The 24,392-nt window shown below is 42.8% G+C and overlaps 1 protein-coding gene across 1 annotated transcript in view; it reads right to left on the reverse strand.

Annotated features, from left to right (window-relative positions):
- Positions 1-1,862: 1,862 nt before the first annotated feature.
- The window catches only part of LOC143988279 (mitochondrial ubiquitin ligase activator of nfkb 1-A-like), a 36,894-nt gene continuing 14,364 nt past the window's right edge, over positions 1,863-24,392 (reverse strand). The window contains exons 3-4 of the mRNA XM_077487730.1: positions 13,604-13,724; positions 1,863-2,595 (exon numbers count right to left, since the gene is read on the reverse strand). Coding sequence (XP_077343856.1) covers positions 1,884-2,595; positions 13,604-13,724 — 833 coding nt within the window. The 3' untranslated portion in view covers positions 1,863-1,883. The remainder of the gene's footprint in view (positions 2,596-13,603; positions 13,725-24,392) is intronic.

Genomic DNA, 24,392 nt, shown 5'->3' on the forward strand with positions numbered 1-24,392 from the left:
TAAAATTATATATATATATATATATATATATATATATATATATATATATATATATATATATATATAAATAACTTCGTTTTTGTTCACAAGTTTTATATGTGTGTGATACACAGGAAGTGCTGGCAGCTGTACCATAATTTTCACATTTTAGTTTATGAGGGCATACGACTACGGGTACTTTTAGAACTTGATCTAGTATCTACTGAGTGGACGAAGTATCCAAGAAAAATGTCAGAAAGCAAATCAAAGATACACACCTTACTCTATCTTAACAAAAAGGTAATACATTTTACCATCAAACTTCAATGCCTAACCGTTACCCAATTTTTGCTTAAATAAAATCATTATTCACTTAAATTGGCTAGCTGTAAAGAGCAATCTTAGGCAATAAGTTAAAATTCAGTAAGCTGCTAAAGCTACTCAGTAATTGCTGTAATTATACTAAAGACATAAAGTTAATTAATTATTTAATATACCTAAAGCTGGCTATGCACTGCAGCCAAAATAAAAAATCTAACAGATTCCTTCATTCACAAAATACAGCGCAGATGGACAAATCCTCCTGCTAAGCTACTGTATTCTGAATACCCAAACAGCAGCTGCATCTAACTGGATGCAGCAACTGTTCAACCAACACATTTTTGCCTGGAGCCTTTGATTTTTCATTTGAACAACATCGGGCACTAGTGGGCTGATAGGGCTACCCACTAAGTGAATTCATTCAGTCATCAGAAGCTGGACAAAATGTACACAGTGTATGGCAAACTTAGAGTTGGGTTCCAGAATTCAAATATCTCCTCGCTGGTGCACTGGGAGTGTGCTTCCCAAAGTCTGGGCTGTGAATCACACTCTCTCAGGTTAATGCATCATCAATCGCATTCCATGTATTTAAAGCGGAGCTCCCCCCTCCTCCCCCTCTACTGCTGCATTTGCCACTTGGTTTTTACAGGTACCCACTCCTACTTCCGGGTAAGATCACATGGGCGATTTATGAGCATTTCCGGCCCCTCCTGCTGCCTTCTGGGACACACAAAGGCCCCAGAAGATGGTGGGACCATTCACAAAGCGCAATGCAACTCGTGCATGCACAGTAGGAAACCCTTTACTTACAATGCCGGCACCTGCACCCAAAGCCAATTGATGAATCGTCTCAGGGATCCCTAGACAGGTATGTCCCCTTATATTAAAATTCAGCAGCTACAGTAGTTGTAGCTGTTGACCTTTATTTTTTTTTCTTCTTTAAATGGTAGAAAATTAAAAAAAATTTATTAGGCCCATTGCACACTAGAGATCCTGTCATTGGCGGAAAGCATAGAGTGACATCTCACTGTTTCCACCAACAAGAAAGAGATACGTGGAATAGGTTTTTCTGCCCTGCACGGTAATTCTATCACTGGCAAGTTTTCCCAGGCAACATGATCACTGACATTCTTCTAATTAAGGTTTTCTGTATGTGAGAGATAATAAAGAGCCTACACTGGGTGGGTATAAGAATTCTTGCTTCAAAAGCAGAGGATCCCTTCCCAGATTAAAAAAATTACTGACTAGATAAACTGGAATAGACTGGTAAATTACAGCAATATCTGGATGAAAAACTGAGGTCCTGAGCAGGCAGACTAAGGCTGTCCATACATTATACAATTTTCTTGTACAATTTTACTTTAGATTTACCAAAACCATATAATATGAGGTTAAACCTATACACTTTCAATTTGTATGCAATCAGGCAGGCCCTTGCACTACATCGTTTAAGGTAAATGTAAAGAAAATTCAATAAGAAAATTGTATAATGTATGGCCAGTCTAGGCTTCATATATGTATCTCCAGATTTAGCATTTCGTTTTGAGTGTACCTGTAAAGAATAAGGCAATAAAATTCTTTATTTATATCTGGAAAAGAGGAACGACTCTTTCTATAGAACATCTGCAGATAGGACACATGTGGTTAGGAAGAGCCTGGTAACACAGAAAGCAGCAACATACATGCCCACAAGGCAAGATCACACATTCTCGTGTTCTCGAAATGCAGATCACACATAATCTTTCAGAATCAACTGGCTCTTCATCAACATCCAGAGTCTGAATCTGCAGCTCATCCATGCGGTCTCGACTTTTCTGTTTCTCCTTATATCGCTGATAGGCTCGATACATGGCAATGCATACCACAACAGTCCCCAAAGCTCCAAAGAACAAAGCTGCACCCCTCCAAAAATTAGCTAGGGACTCTTGCTGATACAGTATGTCTTCATATCCAGAAAGGGATAAAAAGTATGTACAACCATCTTGAGGAGGCTCCAGTGAAATTTCCCCTTTATTATTGAGTGTCAATTTTCCTACTCCAGTTAGTATGGCGCCCACAGGCAGAATTTCCTCGGTTTCCAACACGCCTGTAGGCTTTTCCCCACTGAAGTAGTGCCCTAGTAACTCACCTAGACCCAAAGAGGCATGATGAAACCGTTCATGGACAATCTGCAATGTCAAACCGGAGGCATTCTGCGGATCACAAACTAGCACAGAGACCTCATTACCCTCCAGAGGACATAATTGGAAGGGAATTTCTTTCACAGACTCGTAAATTACTCGTACATATTCACTCCTGCAGAAAGAAAGCACGTTAGGCAAGTCACAAACCACCTTACTATTTCAAAGCTGCACCTTATCTTCACCATATATTAAGAGCCAACCTGCTGGCAAAGGTGCCAGCATATGAAAACAAAAAATACAATTCAAAGAATACAAAGCTTTTCAAGTAAGATTCTGGTCCTTTGCAAAGACTCTTCTACATTTCCTCATATGAGCCATATCCTGTACTGTTGCTACCTTTTTGAAAATACTTAAACGCATCCCATAATGCATTATTTCAGTAACTGTTAATTATGTAGTACTAAAAAAGTAATTGGTAGAGGGGGTGTCACAGTCTTGGTTTAAACAAAAAATTGCAGCTGTCATTGCTCATATTTTGTACCTCAGACCGCTGAGCCAAGTTTTCCATGGTTCCAAGTGTAATGCTCACCTATTACAGATCTCAAGGTTTACTAAAGACTACCCATAAAAAAATATATAAAAAATAAATTGTAGTATTAATCCTTTTTAGCCTCCAGAACCCTTTTGTTTTTTCAATTTTTTGCATGTTAAAAGTATGCTTGTTTTAAGTTTTCTTCTTAGTCTAGATGCATTTTTTATGTAAATCCATACCAAACATACAATTAAAAAAGCTAATACATAACAAACACATCTAGACTAAGATCAAAAATTAAAATAAGCATACAATTAAAAAGTTAACAAATGGGGACATGTCCAAGATAGCAAACCTAGCAAACGTGATAGAGGAGCTCTACTTTTATGTTAGCCTTGTCTGATTCTGGAGCACTGGCAGCTACCGACAACATCCTTTTACTCAGCTTTGCCTGCTGATGATGACCAGGCAAGCTTCACAGTTCTTATGCAGGCAATATTTAACTGTCAGGCGACACTTCCCTCTAAAATTGACTCCTTCCAAACAGACACCAGATTATTCCGTTGAGATATAGAGAAATTCAGCAATCTCTTGCCTGAAGTGGAACGCTGATGAGGAATCAGAGGATACCGTTACAGAGCACTTAGCTCAGCTGTACACCCTACGTACTAAAGCCTAGTACACACAGGCCGAATGTCGCACGGGCAAAAATGCCGGCATTTGGCCCATGTGTATAGCAGCCGGGCAGGCTTCTGTTGAAGGCTCATGACCAAAAAGGTCTGCCAACTGGCTCGCTTTCAGCTCTCTCAATGGCTGAGAGCGCTGACTGGAGTGTGCTGGTGGGGGGGGGGGGCCCTGTCAGAACACAATAGCTCAGCAGGGAAGATCGCTGTACTAACATTGGATTCTTAGTACAGAGAGTAGTGTGTACAAGGTTTGGTCTCTGAAATCTAAGGTGGAGGATGTGGAGAACTGCAATTGGAGGAACAAACTTCACAATCTGGGGCTGGCTGTGGAGGATCAAGACCCAACATCTTTTACTTAGCGCCTCCTTCGCACTCTGCTTCTGCAAGTGCCATTTTAATCTTTCTTTGCAGTGGAGCACTCTCATAGGCTGCCGGATGTTGGAGGCCCCCAGGAACCCCATTGCGTACCTTCATCCTCCAACTCAAAAAAAAAAAAAAAAAAATGGAAAAAAAAGTCCCCATTCCCGCGCTGCCTGGGTAACTTGTTTTTATCTAGGGGTGAGGAGAGCAGAGATATGCTTACCTAATCCCCTGATCCTCCAAGCAAAAGACCAGTCCGAGACCCCCGCATTCCAATAGTGAACCATTTCTGACGTCATGACGCCCAGAGCAGGCTTGATAGGACAGGAACAGTCCACCGCTGGACTGTGAGGAGTGCCATTTTCTGGAGGATCGAAAGATCAGGTGAGTATCAGCTCACCCCTAGGCAAAACAAGCAGTACACCCGTGCACAGCCCCACTACATGGGAAAAAACTTTTTTTTCCCCCCAGATTTTGGCTTTTATTTCCACGATTAGGACACTGTCCTTCATGAGGCAATGAAACAAGAGTACCTTCGTTATAGAGTTGCCAAGCTGATAATCTTCCTGGATTATTCCAGCAGAGGCTATGTAGGTCTTTTGATCAGGTGAACTTCACTCTCTGTAACAAGGGAAGTAAATACAGCAAGCTGTTTCCTGCTCAGCTGTGGGTACAGGATGTGGTATCTATCAGATTTTCACCAGAGGATGGTTCCCAATTGATTGAGATGCTACTCAGATTGTGAGTGGCCTGTTAATGCTATTTTCTGACGCCATAATGGCCGCATACATGTGATATAGCTCTGCCCCTATATCCACCCACAGGACCTGTGTAGCTCGATAAAATTCTGACTGAGAGCTACCCCCCGATTCTCCTTTTTGTCCTCAAAGTTTAACACCTACAGACCGTTACACTCAGGATAAGCTCTTACCTGCTGACTATGTCGGATTCCATCTGGGTTCAAGCCTCTCCCAGCAAGCAATCCCACATCTTAGGCTGATAAACACACCAACAAGGTGGGGAACCCCTTATGGTGGTCTTTTGGGGGTTGAGATGTTCTCTAATCAGAGATTACAATCCTCTTGTGGTATACCTGCTTTGGAGCCCAGATCCAGCAGCTGGGACTGCATGATGTCTTCTCTCCAATGAAACTCTTTCCAGGTCTGTCAATCTCTATAAAATGTTTTTTTCTTTTTCTTGCTCTCATGTCTCTAAAGACACCATACACACACACTGTGCAGCTTTTGTTGTCTGATTTCATTTAGATTTACTGAGACCATGTGGTGCAGGGGCCTGCCTGATTTGCACATAAAATTGAGGCTCTTAAGGTTTGACCTCGTAGTGTGTGTTTTTTGTAAATCTGGGGGAAAACATCTGCAGAGGATTGCATGATGTGTGGCCAGCTTAAAAGTGTGCTTCTGTGCGGATGGACTTTGGCTTCCCTCCTAATTGTACTAGCCCTTTTTTGAGTAGAACAGAGGACGGGGAGGACTGAGTCTCTCTCTCTCTCTCTCTCTCTCTCTCTCTCTCTCTCTCTCTCTCTCTCAAGTTCTCTATTTAAAGGGCACAATGGCCAGGTAATGGATGCCTTTGCGATTCAGGCATGCAGAGAGACAGCTTCTCATTCTGAGGAACAGTCAATGACAGGTAAGCCTTGCTATTCTAGTAATGGAGATCAAAGGGAGAGGGAGCAAGGAAGAATGTATTACTAGGGGATTTGGGGGGGGGGGGGGGGGGGGGGGTTGCCCAGATTTATTTTTATTTTTTCTTCCGCCACATCAGTGAACATGTTCGGGAAACCCAAATCAACTCTACCGTTCATCGTAGCCCCAAATCTTTTCAACATCATTGTAGCGTTTATCTCTCAAATCTGTGTTGGGTTTTTTTAAACGAATTATGTAATTAGTTTTACAGGAGGAAAATCAGGTCTTCTGCCCCAAGATCGAAGGTCGTAGGTCCAGAAGCCAGAGGGGGCAACTATCCAGAGGCAAACGGGTAACTGGATTTTGGAGGCTTTTGTCCATCCAAGAACTCCCAAAGGGGTTGGAGGGGTGCACAGTCAACCTTCATAAGATCGCAGAGAGCCAAGGCCCCTGAGACTCTCTCAGATACCCAGAAGCCCTTTTAATGCCAGGTCTGCCTAGGAGGCAGGCTGCCCAAAGGCCCAGTTCTGGCAAGACCACTGTCAAAATAACGGATTCAGTCCACAGTGGTGAAAGGCCAATATTGGCTGTTTAAACGACCGCCTCCAGAATGACCTCAAGAGGCTGAATCAATTTATCCGGATAGAGAGACTCAAGATGGAGTCTCTCCATTCCAAAATCCAGGTTATTCAACCAGGAGATTGGAGGATTTTAGTGGACTTGCAGGATGTCTATTAGCAGATCCTTCAGTCATACCAGCAGTTCCTCAGATTTGCGTTGGGGGGGACAGGCATTACCAGAGCCAGCTGGAGCCTACACAGAATATGGTCTACCTAGGGGCCCAATTCAGGACTCAGGTGGCCCCAGTTTCTTTGCCACTTCAGAAACTCCCCAAAATCAGGAAGAAGTTCCAACAGGCATTGGCTGCACCAGTGATGTCAGCATCCCAGGTCATTGTCTCAGGACAATGGCTTCATGTATCCTGATAGTCTCCTGGGCTCACTGGAAACTTAGAGTTTTCCAACAAGGCTTTCTGATGCAGTGGAAGAGTTTGTCCAGCCCAGTCAATCAGGATCACCAGCCGGATGCGTCAGAATCTCTGGTGGTAGATGAAACAAGAAATGCTAAACAGCATTGACCATTAGGCCTGCAGCCATGGATTATTGTCACCACAGATGCCAGCGTAGAAGTGTGGGGCACCACCTGTGAACAACTCAAGATCCAGGGCAGAGGAGAATTTGCCACTCAGGGCCTAGTTTCCAATATTCTGGAACTTCGAGCAGCATTCATGGTGTTGGCCACCTTGCTGCCTCACATATAGGGTGGCCCAGTCCTGCTACTTCTGGACAACATGACAGCAGTGTCCTATATATAGCAACAAGGCGGGACACACAGCCAACAGCCAATCCCTCTTGAGAGAGGTGGAACCGACCATTACATTGGCACAGCAATATCTCCCAGATTTGAGGGCCATATATATTCCAGGCTGTCAGAACATGGAAGGGGATCGCCTTTCCAGACAATTCAAGGATCCAAACAAATGGTCCCTTTACTCCGAAGTGTTTAAACAGATCACCCACGAGTGGGGGTGTCCACAATTGGATCTTTTTGCCTCGTCAACTAACTGCAAGGTGAGCCGGTTCCTCTCACACCACCCTCATCCATTAGCGGAGGGGACAGATGCCTTGACCCATCCTTGGGTTGCGCAACTGATCAATGCCTTCCCTCAAATTTCTTTAATCCTGAGGAGATTGTCAAATTCTCTGTCAACAGTCATCACAGTATTATCTTACTGGCCTTGCAGACCATGGTTCTTTCTGGCAATGGATCTCAGCGTGTGCCCACCGATCACTCTGCCGGTGACTCCTCATCTCCAGTTGCAAAGGGATTTCTTACATCTGCAACCATCACGACTGGCCTTAGTGTCCTGGAGATTGAAAGGCAGGGGTTACAAGAGTTAGGATGTTCTCCAGAGGTTATTAGAGCTTTACAGAGTTCCAGAAAGGGGTCAACCAATGCCATCTACTCCAGAATATGAAATAGGTTCATGAGCTTTGCAGCTGGACGTCCGTTTGCTCCTAGTGATCCAAATGTATCTCAAATCTTGTCTTTCCTCTAATCCGGATTGGATTGGGGCTCAGCCTAAGTTCGCTTAATGTGCAAGTTTCAGTCATCTCGGCTTCTGCCCAAAAGAAAGGGGCAGCAAACCTGCTGGTGGAGCACTTCATGAGAGCAATACTTAGACTACTCCCTCCCAAGAGAAATGGGTTCCCTCAATGGGACCTGGCAGTAGTCCTCAATTTGCTAGCAAACCCTCCTTGTGCTCTGACAGAAGAATGTTCATTATGGGATATCACCTTAAAAACGGCTTTCCTAATAGCTATAAATTCAGGGGGATAGGGTGTCGTAACTCCAAGAATTGGGGCAGCCAAACCTTATTCCATGTTCTTCCCAGACAGGGTTATGCTGAGATCATTGGATCACTTTGTCCCAAAAGTGGCATTAATATTTCTTCTCTAGAGTGGATGGGTGCTTCCAGCCTCCCCAGCGGAATCAGATGCTGATCTGCACGAGATGGACATTCCAAAAGTCCTTAAAGCCTGTTTCCAGGCTACTTCTACATTCAGACGTTCTGACAGACTTTTCATCCTATTTACCACAAAAATTTAAAAGGGAAAAAGAGGCCTCGGCCAGAACCATCTCGACCTGGATAGTAAAAACTATTCACTGGCCATATAGAGTGGCCGGGAAGGATCCCTCGGAGGTGGTTAGAGCTCACTCAACCAGGGCGATGTCTTCTTCTTGGGTGGCACAAGCAGTAGGGTCTCTTGAGACAGTCTGCAAAGCAGCTAGCTGGTCATCACATCATATGTTCTTAAAACACTACAGGGTGCATTCAGCAGCTCCCACTACATTAGAGTTTGGGAGGAAAACTATCCAAGCTTCTATGTCTTTATCATATGTATGCTGCCATGTTGGCATCAGAAAAATGTAAAATTGTATCACATACTTACTGTAATTTTCCTTTCCTGGCGCCAATACATGGCAGCATACGAACCCTCCCTCTGATCTTTGTGCTTTATATGGAGAATGGGGGAGGTAGCTGCTGAAACCACCCCACTATTAGCTGCAGTGTCTGGGAGCGGTGTGTGGGAGAATTACAGCAGTGTCAATGACCCCATCACCACACATTGTACTGTTTACATTTTTTTAAATTAACTTTATTGCAATGTCAAATAGTGACATTTTATTAAGTTTTGGCTTCAGCGCATGGCAAGGCAGTGAACTCTATCACACTGTGCTGCACCAAAAAAAAAGTACTGCATGTCTACTTTTTTTCAGTACACCCCAACGCAACACAGTGGTATGAACTGGCCAGGTAGGAGACAAGACATTTTGTCCCGTCTTGCAATAGGACTTCAATGGAATAGCCGCCAAACACACTTCTACAGCACCTGGTGTGAATATGCCCTCAATCAGTGAAGGTAAAGGACAATTTTTGCTTACTTTATGAGGCTTGTTCATCTCATACTGGATTTATGAGCAGTTTAGCCTGTCATACAGGAGCCTTTAGATTCACTTTATAGCTGAATCGCAAGGCTTCACTTCCTGTTTCCCTTACTGCAGAAGCCGGCGCCTGAAGCAGATTGATGAATCGGCTCGGGGTACCGACAACGTGAGATCCCTGGACAGACAAGTGTCCTTATATTAAAAGCCAGCAGCTACATTATTTGTACCTGCTGACTTTTATTTTTTTTAATTTTTTTTTTACAGACTAGAACTTTGCTTTAAGCTAATAAATGTTAAAAAAATGTTCAGACTTCGGTACCACTTTAAGGCACAAAAGGCTTTATTTAAATGTATTTCTTAATAGCCACAAAAGAGATAAATCCACTTTGTGTGCACCAAATACCTTTAAAAAGCCCAGATATTTCCATGTAAAAGTATCATCACTGGGTTACATACAACCTGCGCAGAAAGCACAGCTGTAAGTGGGACCACCCACTACTGGGGGAGAATACAAGACCAGACACCCTGTACACCTGTACAAAAAAATAAAAAGAGAGCAACAGTGAACGGTCTTTATTACAGAAAGTTCAGAGTTGCTGATTACTGCCTAAATCAGATAGAACCACATAAAAAACACCTAGATTAAATTAAGTTTACACATGACTCTTGTAGTAAGACAATATTTGTTTAGCCTAGATTTCAGCTTTAAATGATCCAGATAGCTTGTATTTTTAGTCCTTCATGGAATTAATTACTTTAATTGTATAGCCTTTGTGCTGGACACACTTCACCAAACCCCTGCATCCTACTCCACTGGGCATTCAAACTATTAAAATGTAACTGTTATTTCAATTGCTTCTTTAAAACTCATTTTGTCTATTAAAACTCACTAGACCCTTTCTCATCTTATCTCAAAATGTAGTAGCAAAGTACTCTCACCTGGCTCATTTCTTCGATACCATTCCACGGCTCTTTTTTCAACACAGTAAAAGAATACAAAAATAAGTGCTGCTAGGAGGATATAGAAGAAATAAGCCATATAAGATTAGTTTGTCAGTAAATTCTGAATGGCAGTGAGAGAAATGTGTAGTGGATAAAAGTGAATTTTAAAGAAAAAATAACATAGAAATAGAAATAACAATTACTTTTTAAAAAACGCATGTCCAGTGAAGTAGGATACAGCGGTTTGGTGAATACAAAGTCTATAAAATTAAGCAGATACTTAGCATGTGTAGCATAACAGGGAGATAATATAGCATAACACGAAGATATTATACTTCTGTACATCCTCATTTTGTGTAGGGATAGTTATGCAAACAAAAGTTATTTTATTTGTAATTGTTTTGATTATTTGTTTTTAATTTTACATTACATTAAACTATTTTATTATGCTGTTCTTATTATTCATCATTATGCACAGTATCTCACAAATGTGAGTACACCCCTCACATATTTGTAAATATTTTATTCTATCTTTTCATGTGACAAAACTGAAGAAATTACACTTTGCTACAATGTAAAGTAGTGAGTGTACAGCTTCAATAACAGTGTAAACTTGCTATCCCCTCAAAATAACTCAACACACAGCCATTAATGTCTAAACCGCTGGCAACAAAAGTGAGTACACCTCTATGTGAAAATGTCCAAATTGGGCCCAAAGTGTCAATATTTTGTGTGGCCACCATTATTATCACTGCCTTAACCCTCTTGGGCATGGAGTTCACCAGAGCTTCCCAGGTTGCCACTGGAGTCCTCTTCCACTCCTCAATGAGGACATCATGAAGCTGGTGGATGTTAGAGATATTGCGCTCCTCCACCTTCCGTTTGAGGATGCCTCACAGATGCTCAATAGTGTTTAGGTCTGGAGACATGCTTGGCCAGTCCATCACCTTTACACTCAGCTTCTTTAGCAAGGCAGTGGTCGTCTTGGAGGTGTGTTTGAGGTAGTTATCATGTTGGAATACTGCCCTGCGGCCCAGTCTCTGAAGGGAGGGGATCATGTTCTGCTTCAGTATGTCACAGTACATGTTGGCATTAATAGTTCCCTCAATGAATTGTAGCTCCCCGGTGTCAGCAGCACTCATGCAGTCCCAGACCATGACACTCCCACCATCATGCTTGACTGTAGGCAAGACACACTTGTCTTTGTACTCCTCACCTGGTTGCCGCCACACACACCTGACTCCATCTGAACCAAATAAGTTCATCTTGGCCTCATCAGACCACAGGACATGGTTCCAGTAATCCATGTCCTTAGTCTGCTTGTCTTCAGCAAACTGCGGGCTTTCTTGTGCCTCATCTTTCAAAGAGGCTTCCTTCTTGGAAGACAGCCATGCAGACCAGTTTGATGCAGTGTGAAGGCATATGGTCAGAGCACTGACAGGCTGAACACCCCCACTCCTTCAACCTCTGCAGCAATCATATATTACTATTCCCCAAAGACAACCTCTGGATATGACGCTGAGCAAGTGCACTCAAATTCTTTGGTCAACTATGACGGCCTGTTCTGAGCGGATTCTGTCCTGTTGAACTGCTGTAGGTCTTGGCCACCATGCTGCAGCTCAGTTTCAGGGTCGTGGCAATCTTCTTATAGCCTAGGCCATCTTTATGTAGAGCAAAAATTCTTTTCTTTTTTTCAGATCCTCAAGAGTTCTTTTCCATAAGGGGAGAGAGAGAGAGAGAGAGAGAGAGAGAGAGAGAGAGAGAGAGAGAGAGAGAGAGAGAGAGAGAGAGAGAGAGAGAGAGAGAGATCCCCTTGTAAGACTAACGACTCACATGAAACTGGGGAGGGAAAACTGCTAATTGGGCCCAATTTGGACATTTTCACTTAGGGATGTACTCACTTTTGTTTAGACATTAATGGCTTTGTGTTGAGTTATTTTGAAGGAACAGCAAATTTACACCATTGTACAAGCTGTACACTCCCTACTTTACATTGTAGCAAAGTGTAATTTCTTCAGTGTTGTCATATGAAAAGATAATAAAATATTTACAAAAAGGTGGGGGGTGTACTCACTTTTGTGAGATACTGTATATTCATGACTTAGGGCTCATTCACTCAGGCGGGTTCCTAGTCATAGCACATGAAGAGCAGTTTGTGCTTAGCTGCACATCTGCCTTCATTTTGTTAAGTGCTGCACAAACTGTTGGCGCTATATAAATCCTGTATTATAATAATAAGAAGAAGAATAAGAATAATGTAAAGCATTGGCTGTGCAGACTATCCCACACAGCTGAGTTTATCGGTATGCAGGGATGGTTGCACAGACCAGGATGCACTTGTCCCTGAGTACTTGTCAAACTTGGCTGCGAGTCTGTATAGCCGTTGCGTATCCATTCACTTTATATAAGATGCCTGCACCCAGCTCAGTGCTAATACAAAAAGTAAACAATTGGCTCTTCATGCTCTGTGGGAGGTGAACATCTGTGTGATTGAGCCTCTTAACATACAAGTCCTAATGTGACAGTATACATATGGCCCTCAGCAGGCAGACTTATGACTTTGAGTGCTTTGATAATTACTTAACAATTAAGGTCATCTTTTCACTCTTGAGGGATGAATATTACCTTCATTCTTGCTCATCAAATAAATAATCACTTCTATAGACAAGACAAAGCCTGGCCACAATGTTTACAAACGGTTTGGTTTTGCAAGGTAAGCCCCTTGATTATCATTAAGTGGATATCACACATCATATGCTATCTTGGAGAGGGACAATCATTATTGTATGGTATGAATCACTGTCAGGCAGAGGGTTAAAAGGTGCAAACCCCTGGCTGTCATTCATATCCATCCATCACTAGTTATCACGTTGTTAACTTGAATGATGGTGCAGGTCAGGTGTCCTGATAATTCACTGACAGCATATGCTTGCGCTGAGTTTATGATTAAGCAGTGAAGCAAGGACAGGTGAAAGGCTGCATTCACACAGACATTTAGCTATGCCACATATCTACTTATTTTTTCTGCTGGGATTGACAGCTGCATGCAGGTAGCACTGCAATGACAGGCTGTCAGCGGCCTCAGTTATTTGTGCCTGTCTGTTAAAGCAGCAATCATCTACCATGGTCATGGTTGGATGCGCTTTGTGTGGGTCTGGGATTCGTACAGTGGCTAATAGGTTCCCTTGGAAGTCTTTAATAGATATTAAAGTTTGACATAACAAGACAGAAAAATGCTGAGTTAGCCAACATTATACGTATAGTGCTTTAGTGTTTTCGGATGGAAGTCTTGGAAAATGAAGTGGTACATTGGATGTGTCACTCTTCTACAAAATATGGCAAATGATTAGGATGTTCTCACAGTAAAAATTTCCAAAAAAGATAGAAAACAACCCTGTACAATAATGAGCATAACAAGATGGGTCTCTTATCACCATCCTGCCATTCAGATACAGGCCAATGACACATCATTGCTATTGCTCTAACTGCCCAAAATTCTCATCTCACCAGCTTCTGGTTAGGCTGTTCCAAAACAAGCGGTGCTCTACCATTTTGTGCTTCTGAATTACAGCCTGGAGAAAGGGGTAGTTCTCACTACTGATAGCTTCACCAAATGCCTCCACTCTTCCTGTAAAGAAAAAAAATAGGATTACTTACTATATTAGTGGATTACAAGAAACTACATGAATGCAAATTAGGGAAGAAAAAAAAAGTAAGAAAATCCTCCAATTGCTGGAGGAGCCTCACCTGCCATGTTCATAAAAAACAAACAGAAAACAAAACAAAACAAAAAAACAAAAACAAACATGATCGATCACAGAGACCCCAAATTTGGGGCTCATATCACCTATGGTCCTGAGGATATGGGGCTCCTTGTGCAGCCTTTCAGAAGCTACATACAGCGCAGCCAGTTTAAATATAAGCTGGCACAAACTGTTTGCAGTAGACTGAGAGGATAAGCTCACAGAGCCTCTTGACTTTGTATTGGAGGCACTGAGCTCAATGGACAGCTTGGAGCCTTGGACCAATGGTCCAAGCTGTCCAATAAAAATGCTACCGTGGAGGCTCTCCTCTCACTGCAGTGTCATAGAAGGGGACCTGTGTCTAAAAGACAAATGTACTGCCCTCCTAACTACAAGGAAAAAACATGGGTTTATGGGTATAAGGTTTACCCATAATCCCATGTTTTTCTCACACAGTTTAAAGGGAGAATCTGCTGCTGCTAAAAAGGTACTTTTTAAGTCAAGCTAAATAATATATCATTATGCTATATTTTATAACATAATAATGCATTATTTATCTATTTACTGTGAAATTACTGGTTTGAAGTTTAGTAATTTATCCATTAAGCCACCTGCTTGAGTACAGTTTTTGAAAATATTGTAAGTTACCTTAAAAACAATATATAATTATTTGTATATTACTTACTTATAGTAATTAACCACTTGCCACCCAGGCCAATTCTGACACTTCTCTCCTACATTTTTTTTGCTAGAAAATTACTGAGAACTCCCAAACATAATATATATATTTTAGCAGACACCCTAGGGCACGCAGAGCCCTTTCTGTAGGCACCCGATGAAGAAGAGCACACACTGACCGGCTATCCTATACAAGGTGCATCTTGTCCACGCTGGACCTCCCCATAGAACTACATTTCCCACATGCCTCTAGGGACAGGGATGATGTGTCCAGAGTGGGCGTGAATGAGACAAGGTGGTTCTTTGGAGGAAGTCACGGCGATACTGGATGCCGGAGCCAGGTGAGATTCTAATGTGCTAGTCTCACCTGCAGCCTGCCTCTGTCTGTCCATAGTCTCAGCAGTTGCCCTCCACACTCATCACTCCACTCAGGGCCACTGACAGGGGGGGTACACAGGGGGATGGGTACAGCTGGACACTGCACTGTTTCTCTCCTTAAGCAACTGAAAGTTGGCTTTTAGCTGCTGTAAGGGGATAAACAGTGCAGTGTCCTGTAATTGTCCTCCCATCCCTGAGCCTGTCACTATTACTGACCAGTGCTGTTACAGTGTGTGCAGTTGATTGATAAAAAAATAGCACACCATTAATATGGAAATAGCATGACATTCCCATGTAAACAGAGCACTATTTATACGTAAATAGCGCGGCATTCATATGTAAACAACAGGGGGTGGTCATATGCAAAAGCTGCCCCTCCCTCAGTTCCCACCCACCATTATCTTGTGAATGGTGCCCAAGAAGTGGATGCAAACAAATTGAAAGTGGCTGTACAACCACTTTTACCTACAGGTAAGCCTATATTAAGGCTTACCGGTAGATACTGGAAATATCTCCTAAACCTTCACAGTTTAGGAGATATTTACAATAAAGCTGTGCACCAATGTCTACGGCACATTCACACTTTATAACGGGCAGATCATGCCGTTTCTAAAGGGCTCATGCCGCGACTGGCAGCTCCCGTGTGCATGTGCAGGAGTGACATTGCGTGACTCCGGCCAGTCACAGAGCCATAGTTTGTGGCCTCAGAAGGAAGGGGGGTGAAGATGGAGGCTCGCTGCTAGTGGGGGACATCGGTGACATCACAGGCTTCAGTTTCAGGTAAGTGACACATAATGGGCTACTATGCGATGCTTTACTTTTGCAGGGAAATAAGGAGGAAGTAAGTAGAACCCATCAGGGTTTACTTCCTCTTGAAGCAGGCTTGAGAGTCCTGCTTGCCACTGCCCTGCTGGATGTTCCATCAGGTACAGCATTCAGGTTTCTGTAATACTGGCTCAGCAGTGAGGTAGAAGGAAAGGGGGGAGGTTAACTATTTGGAGTGCACAGGTGAGCAGGGGGTTGGGGTGCAAAGGTGGGCAAAGAGAGGCAGTGTGCAGAGGTCAGCAGCTTTGTGGTGCAATAGTGAGCAGAGGAGGGCATGTAGAAGTAAGCAAAGAGGGAGGCTTTAGGGTGCAAATGTGAGCAGCTGGGCCGGGTGCATTTACATATGCAGCAGCTCTTGCTGTCCCTCTGAGAAGCAACCCATGGTGGATCAATTTTCAGAAGGCAGTTGACAGGTGGCTGGGAGGCCTTCTCACCACCAGTATTAACCCACTGTCAATTTGAAATAAATAAGTTGGTTTTGTGTTGCAGTTTGAGCACTTGGGCTCAAAAAGGTTTGTCATCACTGCTCTAGGGAATAAAATGGTGGCCGTTGCAACTTTTTATGTCACACGGTATTTGCGCAGCAATTTTTTAAACACCTTTTTGGGGGAAAAAATGTCATGAATAAAGAATAAAAAAAAAACACAAAAAGTTAGCCCAATTTTTTTTGTATAATGTGAAAGATATTACGCAGAGTAAATAGATACCTAAAATATCACTCTTTAAAGTTGAGCACACTTGTGGAATGGCGCCAAACTTCAGTACTTAAAAATCTTCATAAATTTTTTTACAGGTTATCTGTTTAGAGTTACAGAATAGGTCACGTGTGGTTTGAACACCGTTTATATATGCTAAAACAAGTCCTTATGCTGGCTAAATTAGTAAAACTATGAGAACTAATGAAGGTGCTAGCCAGTGCCTCACGCATATCTTCATAAGATCAATACAAAGCCCCTTTGAACAAAAAAAAATAAATAAAAAAAAACCAAAACACTGAAATATCTACCACACTTCAATTTGAGCTCACCACCCACATCTTTCCGGAGGCCTAGAATTATAGCTAGAGCCTAGAAGATCCCACAGTTCCTTTTGCAGTAGTCTTACCTTCCATAGAGAATCCCTGACAATTTAACTTCCATGGGATCTTTGCTTTGTGTTTGTGTCACCGGCACAAAATTAAAGCGGAGGTTCACACAAAAATGGAACCTCTGCTTTTTGGAATCCCTCCCCCCCTCCAGTGTCACATTTGGCACCTTTCAGGGGGGAGGGGGTGCAGACACCTGTATAATACAGGTGATTGCACCCACTTCCGGGAATAGACTCCCGCGGGAGTCACGCCCCTACCCCCACGTCCTGCTGTCTCCTGGGAAACACACAGGTCCCAGGAGATAGCAGGGACCAGTTAGGATGCGCAGCGCAATTCACACATGCGCAATAGGGAACCGGGAAGTGAAGCCACAACACTTCACTTCCTGATTCCCTCACCGAGGATGGCGGCGGCAGCTGCTGAGAGCCAAGCGATTGATCGGCTTCGGCTGTCAACATCGCTGGACCCTGGGACAGGTAAGTGTCCATTTATTAAAAGTCAGCAGCTATAGTATGTGTATCTGCTGGATTTTGATATTTTTTTTATTTTTTATTTTTTTTAGGTGGACCTCGTCTTTAAATTAACTAATAAATGTGTGTTTCTTTATGTGCTGGGTCTGCTGCAATCATAAATTCCCTACCATCCTATGGGATGTGCAATATGTTAATTTTAGTGGATGACTGCGCTAGTAAAGAAAAGTCCACGTGCTCTTCTTCAAAAATGGGTGATTAAACCCTCTTGAACAAATCACGATATTTGTGAGTGCAATATTTTATATATATTTTTAACTGAATACAATATACTATAATATATATAATATATAACTGAATTACAATAAAGTTGCGGAAGGATGGCCGTTTGTTTCCTATGAGTTTTTAAGATACCCACTAAGTGGAAATATCATAGAATGATTACAGAGATCCCAGTTGGAAAACTCAGATATACTCTGATACATTCTGATGAGAATTCTGATGCCCATTTTGGAAGGTGGTGGGGCATCATGGATTGGTGGAAGTTTAAACACAGCATCATGATTTATTCAGGAGGGTTTATTCACCCATTTTTAAAAAAGGGCATGGGGACTTTCTTTACTCTATATCTATCGGCGTATAACACGTACCCCAAGTTTAGGAGGGAATTTTAAAGGAAAAAAACTTTTAGGAGGGAAGTTTAAGGAAAACTTACATTTAAATGCCCATCAATGCAGCCTTATCAGTGTCCATCTGAAGCCTTGTCAGTGTCTTTTGCAGCCTTGTCCATCATTGCACCCTTGTCAGTGTCATATGCAGCTTTGTCACACAGCCTTCTCCATAAATGCAGCCTTGTCCATCAATGCAGCCTCGTCCTCTTGTCAGTGTAATTTTCAGCTTTTATTTTAAAAAATGGCGCCACTAAGGTGTCCTGTGTATCTCGGCAGAGCTCGGTAGTTCTCGGCCACCTTCGGCCCTTCACGTCGGCCTTCGGCCGCTCTCGGCTGTCGAGGAGGGCCGAAGGCGGCCGAAAGCCGCCCAGAGGCTCCAACATGGTGGAGGATCAGCGTATAACACGCCCCCGTGATTTTCCCCTGATTTTAAGGGGAAAAAAGTGTGTGTCATACGCCGATAAATACAGTATACACATGCACACACACAGTATCGCACAAAAGTGACATATGTTTATGTGTGTATGTAGGAGATTATATACACACAGTATCTCACAAAAGTGAGTACCCCTCACATTTTGTAAATATTTACTTATATCTTTACATGTGATGACGGTGAAGAAATTCCACTTTGCTACAATGTAAAGCAGCGAGTGTACAGCTTGTATAAAAGTGTAAATTTGCTGTCCCCTCAAAATAACTCAACACACAGCCATTTATGTCTAAACCGCTGGCAACAAAAGTGAGTACACCCCTAAGTGAAAATGTCTAAATTGGGCCTAAGTGTCAATATTTTGTGTGGCCACCATTATTTTCCAGCACTGCCTTAACCATCTTGGGCATGGAGTACACCGGGGCTTCACAGGTTACCACTGGAGTCCTCTTCCACTCCTCCATGACGACATCATGGAGCTGGTGCATGTTAGAGACCTTGCGCTCCTCCACCTTCCGTTTGAGGATGCCCCACAAATGCTCAATAGGGTTTAGGTCTGGAGACATGCTTGGCCAGTCCATCACCTTTACCTCAACTTCTTTAGCAAGGCAGTGGTCGTCTTGGAGGTGTGTTTGGGGTTGTTATGTTGGAATACTGCCCTGCGGCCCAGGCCCAGAGGGGATCATGTTCTGCTTCAGTATGTCACAGTACATGTTGGCATTAATGGTCCCCTCAATGAATTGTAGCTACCCGGTGTCAGCAGCACTCATGCAGCCCCAGACCATGACACTCCCAGCACCATGCTTAACTGTAGGCAAGACACACTTGTCTTTTTACTCCTCACCTGGTTGCCGCCAGACACACATGACTCCACCTGAACCAAATAAGTTTATCTTGGCCTCATCAGACCACAGGACATGGTTCCAGTAATCCAAGTCCTAAGCCCTTGTAAACACGATCGGAGATTCCACCGGAATGTGTCCGATTGGAGCGTTTTGTCGGATATTCCGACTGTGTGTGGTCTGCATCGGACTGTTTCCGTCTGAATATCCGGCGGACCAAATTTTCCAACTTGCCGGAAATATTTTCAGACAAAATGCTCCGATCGGACATACTCCGATCATGTGTAGAGAATTCCGATCGGATAAAGTGCCACGCATGCTCAGATCAAATTTATACATCAAAGCTATTGGCTACTAGCCGGAGCGTAGTTCCATCGTAACAAAATTACGTCATCACGTTCTGAAAGATCGGATTTTCCGACAACTTTGTCCGACCGTGTCTATGCAACAGTTTTCGGACAAGATCCGTTGGACAAAATCCGACGGATTTGGTTGTCGGAATCTCCGAACGTGTGTACAAGGGCTTAGTCTGCTTGTCTTCAGCAAACTGCGGGCTTTCTTGTGCCTCATTTTTCAAAGAGGCTTCCTTCTTAGACGACAGCTATGCAGACCAATTTGATGCAGTGTGCGCCGTATGGTCTGAGCACTGACAGGCTGACCCCCCACCCCTTCGACCTCTGCAGCAATGCTGGCAGCACTCATAGGTCTATTTCCCAAAGACAACCTCTGCATATGAGGCTGAGCACATGCACTCAACTTCTTTGGTCCACAATGAAAAGGCCTGTTCTGAGTGGATCCTGTCCTATTAAACGACTATTGTCTTGGCCACCATGCTGCAGCTCAGTTTCAGAGTCATGGAAATTATCTTATAGCAACATTTCTTTTTTCAGATCCTCAGAGAGTTCTTTGCCATGAGGTGCCATGTTGAACTTCCAGTGACCAGTATGAGAGAGTGAGAGCAATAACACCAAATTTAACACACCTGCTCCCCATCCACAACTTTAAGACCAGAGACCTTGTAACACTAATAAGTCACATGACACTGGGAAGGGAAAATGGCTAATTGGGCCCAATTTGGACATTTTCACTTAGGGGTGTACTCACTTTTGTTGCCATCGGTTTAGACATTAATGGCTGTGTGTTGTTATTTTGAGGGGACAGCAAATTGACACTCACTACTTTACATTGTAGCAAAGTGTAATTTCTTCAGTGTTGTCACATGAAAAGATAGAATAAAATATTTACAAAAATGTGAGGAGTGTACTCACTTTTGTGAGATATATTTTATATATATCTCTCTATCTGTCAGGGCTGGCTTAGTCCTTCCTCCTCTGGGCTGGCCACTCAGCTGTCAGCTAATTTCCAGCTCTCTTCTCTCTCCACAGTTACCAGCTGTTCCCCATGATGCTCGTCTGACCTGCCTATTTAAAGCTTTCCAGCTCACTTCTCCTTTGCCTTCGCATTGGTCACATCACAAGGTACTATCTCCTGCTGTTTGTTTCAAGACTGGCTTGCTGACATCCCTCCTGGCTCCTTATCCTGCTTGCAGTTGCTCTCCTTGGATCCCTGACTTCAGGCCTGGCTGATTACCCGATCTGGTTATTGAACTTTGGACTGGCTGACTACCCGATCTGGCTACTGGACTCTGGCTATGCTTGACTACGCTTTTTCTATTTACCTTTTTATTTTTATTAATAAACAAGTGTGATTTAATTGTACTTCTGTCTCAGTCTGATTCATGGTTTCTGACACTATCTCTCTTTATAGCGCTCTCTCTCTATATCTATGTATATATAGCCAGAAATACCATTCCCCATATTGCTTTTATTTTAACTGTGATCACTTTTATTCATGCATGTCGGTTTTCATCAATTAAAACTTACCATTTTTGACCTGCACTATTGGAGCCCCATTTTTTCTTTTCTTTCCATGTTCTGTGGATGAAAGCTTTTTTGGGTTCCTTTATTGGGTCTGGGCTACCTGTTAGGGGGTACTCCACATTTATACACTGGCCCCCCTTTGGATTTTTCGCTGACACCTCCGGCTACTTGATCCTTCTACATGACTGGAGATCAACATTGGATTGATTGCAAGTTGTCCATCGGTTTCTCTCATGGCTAATATCATTGGGAGGTCAGTGGGGCACACCTTTAACCGTCCAGGATTCCTGACGATTGGGATAATCCTTGCTTGATTGACCTGTTGTCACTGACAGTCGGGTCCAACAGTTTGTAAGTGTGCATAAGTCATACCATTTGCTTGAAAGAAATTTTAAAGAAATTTCCATAACACTTATACCTACATATTTATTATTATTGAATTTACACTACAGGATGTAAATTAATATTCACTATTCACTATTATAGGCATTTTTTGGGTGGTATCTTTTAAAGGTTGGCGCAGTCAGCCACTAAAATTAATGCGTGATTTTATGTCGGTATTACATTGTATATCCCTGTATGTTGTGGTCATTCAGGTGCTTATCTAATAGTTTTTGAAATTATCGATGCTCCCCGCTGAAACCACTGCCTGTGGAACGGAATTCCACATTATAACCGCTCTTAGGCCGCGTACACACGGGCGGACTGTTCGCCCAACTTTGTCCGTCCAACAGTTTCGGCAAACAGTCCGCTCAAAATTAGCATGGACGGACATGGCCACACACGACGAACGAACAGTTTGCTGAAACCGTGCGCGATGACGTGAACGGCACGTACGACGGGACGAAAAATACGACGTCCTATACACTGCATTATAGCTTTCGGCGTGAAAATCCTTTCTGAGCATGCGCGCAACTTTGTTTGACGAACAAGCCTACACATGAGCGGACTGTTCGCTGAAACAAGGTTTCAGCGGACAGTTTTTCGGAAATTCCGAAAAACCTTGTCCGTCCAACTGTCCGCTGAAACTGTCCGCTGAAAGCCCACACACGAGCGGACTGTCCGCCCAAACACTGTTCAGCGGACAAAGTTGGGCGAACAGTCCGCCCGTGTGTACGCGGCCTTACAGTAAAGAACCCTCTACGCAGTTTAAAGGTTAAACCGCTTTTCTTCCAGTTTTAGTGAATCTCTACGTGTCTTAATAAATTTCCTTACTTGGAAATGTTTTATACCTATTGTGGGGTTACTAGTACGGTATTTGCACATTGAAATCATATCCCCTCTCAAGCATCTCTTCTCTAGAGAGAATAAGTTCAGTGCTCGTAACTTCCTCATAACTAATGTCCTCCAGACTCTATTAGCTTTGTTGCCCTTCTCTGGTCTCTCTCCAGCACATCCTTCCTGACGACTGGTGCCCAGAACTGGACAGCATACTCCAGCTGTCCCGGGCCAGAGTCTTGTAGAGCGGGAGAATTCTCGTTTTATCTCTGGAGTTAATCCCCTTTTTAATGCATGCCAATATTCTGTTTCTTTTGCTTGCCGCAGCTTGGCATTGCATGCCACCGCTGAGCCCATCATCTACTAGGACCCCCAGGTCTTTCTCCATCCTAGATTCCCCCAGAGGTTCCTCCCCCTCCCCCCCCTCCCCCCCAGTGAGTAGATTGCATTAATATTTTTGCCACCCAAGTGCATTAATTTTATATTTTTCCACAGTAAACCTCATTTTCCATGTAGTTACCCACCCCATTAATTTGTTCAGATCTTCTTGCAAAGTTTCCACATCCTGCAGAGAAGTCATTGCCCTGGTTAGCTTAGTATTGTGTGCAAATACAGAGATTGAACTGTTTATCCCATCCTCTAGGTAGTTTATGAATAAATTAAATAGGACTGATCCCAGGACAGAACCCTGAGGGACCCCACTTTCCACCCCTGCCCATTCCGAGTACTCCCCATTTATCACTACCCTCTGAACTTGCCCCTGTAGCTAGTTTTCAATCCATGTACTCACCCTATGGTCCATGCCACCTGACTTTACCTTGTACAGTAAACGTTTATGGGAAACTGTATCAAATGTTTTTGCAAAATCCAGATACACCACTTCTATGGGCCTGCCTTAATCTAGATGGCAGCTTACCTCCTCGTAGAAGGTTAATAGATTGGTTTGGCAAGAACGATTCTTCATGAATCCATGCCAATTACTGCTAATGATACAGTTATACAGTCATTGCTAAAATCTTGAATATAGTCCCTTATCATCCCTTTCAAGAGCTTTCATACAATTAATTTTACTCTAACTTGTCTGTAATTCCCAGGAATTTATCTTGGCCCTTTTTAAATATTGGTACTACAAGTCTATTTCTAATTCTGTCCCGTTAGCCATGAGGGTGCTTCCTGTGACGTGTCATGAGGGTAAACATTGCAGTTTTGGTTACTGAACTGCCCCCTCCCCCCCCCCCCCCCCCCGATTCCCTCATGAAGACTGAGGAGAAGAATAAATTCAATACCTTCGCCATCTGTCCATCCTTAGTAACCATATTCCCTTCATCATTCTTTATGGGACCAATATGAACTGAGCTCCCTTTCTTACTATTTATGTACTGAAAGAATTTGTCCTCTACTCTCCATTGTCCCCTTTTTCTTCTTTTCTCCCTCTATTTTTTTCCCCCATCTCCTAATACTGGTAGCCTGGACTCCTAATTTTAGACTTTGTTACTTTAACCTGTGAATACCATGATAGAAAAAGGAATTTGTGGTAAATCTTGTTATTATTTGCTATTAAGTTAATTTGTGAACTAAGTTTTTATTTCCTGTTAACCTGTAACTATTGTAAAACTTGTCAGAGCATTTGTTTTGATTGTATCACAAATCTTTGGAATACTTTAACATCAGCTTTGTTTGAAAATAATACAAAATGTATTAAACAAAAATTAGGATTTTCGACTTACCAGTAACTTGGGATTCTTAGAGTACAGGACTTCTTTAAACTATTATATATAGATCTCGTCAGATGATTGGGACGCTAGCAAAAAAGAAAAGGCTGCAGGAACACCCACTATATAACCCCTCCCACTCCCAAATAGCTTTAGTTTTGTAGCAAATAATAGGGTGCTCATATAAAAATAAAATTAAAAAAAAAGGGGAGCGTTTCCTCTCCTGTACTTTACTCGGGAAGTTAAAAATCCTATTTTCCTGATCATACAGTAGAGCAGTGGTTCTCAACCTCAGTCCTCAAGTACCCCCAACAGGCCACGTTTTGGGAATTAGTCTTATATAAAATAGCTGTCCAAAA

Source organism: Lithobates pipiens, unplaced genomic scaffold (genome assembly GCF_037356315.1).
Source record: "Lithobates pipiens isolate NorthernLeopardFrog02 unplaced genomic scaffold, aLitPip1_a1.2 Scaffold_18, whole genome shotgun sequence".
NCBI lineage: Eukaryota > Metazoa > Chordata > Amphibia > Anura > Ranidae > Lithobates > Lithobates pipiens.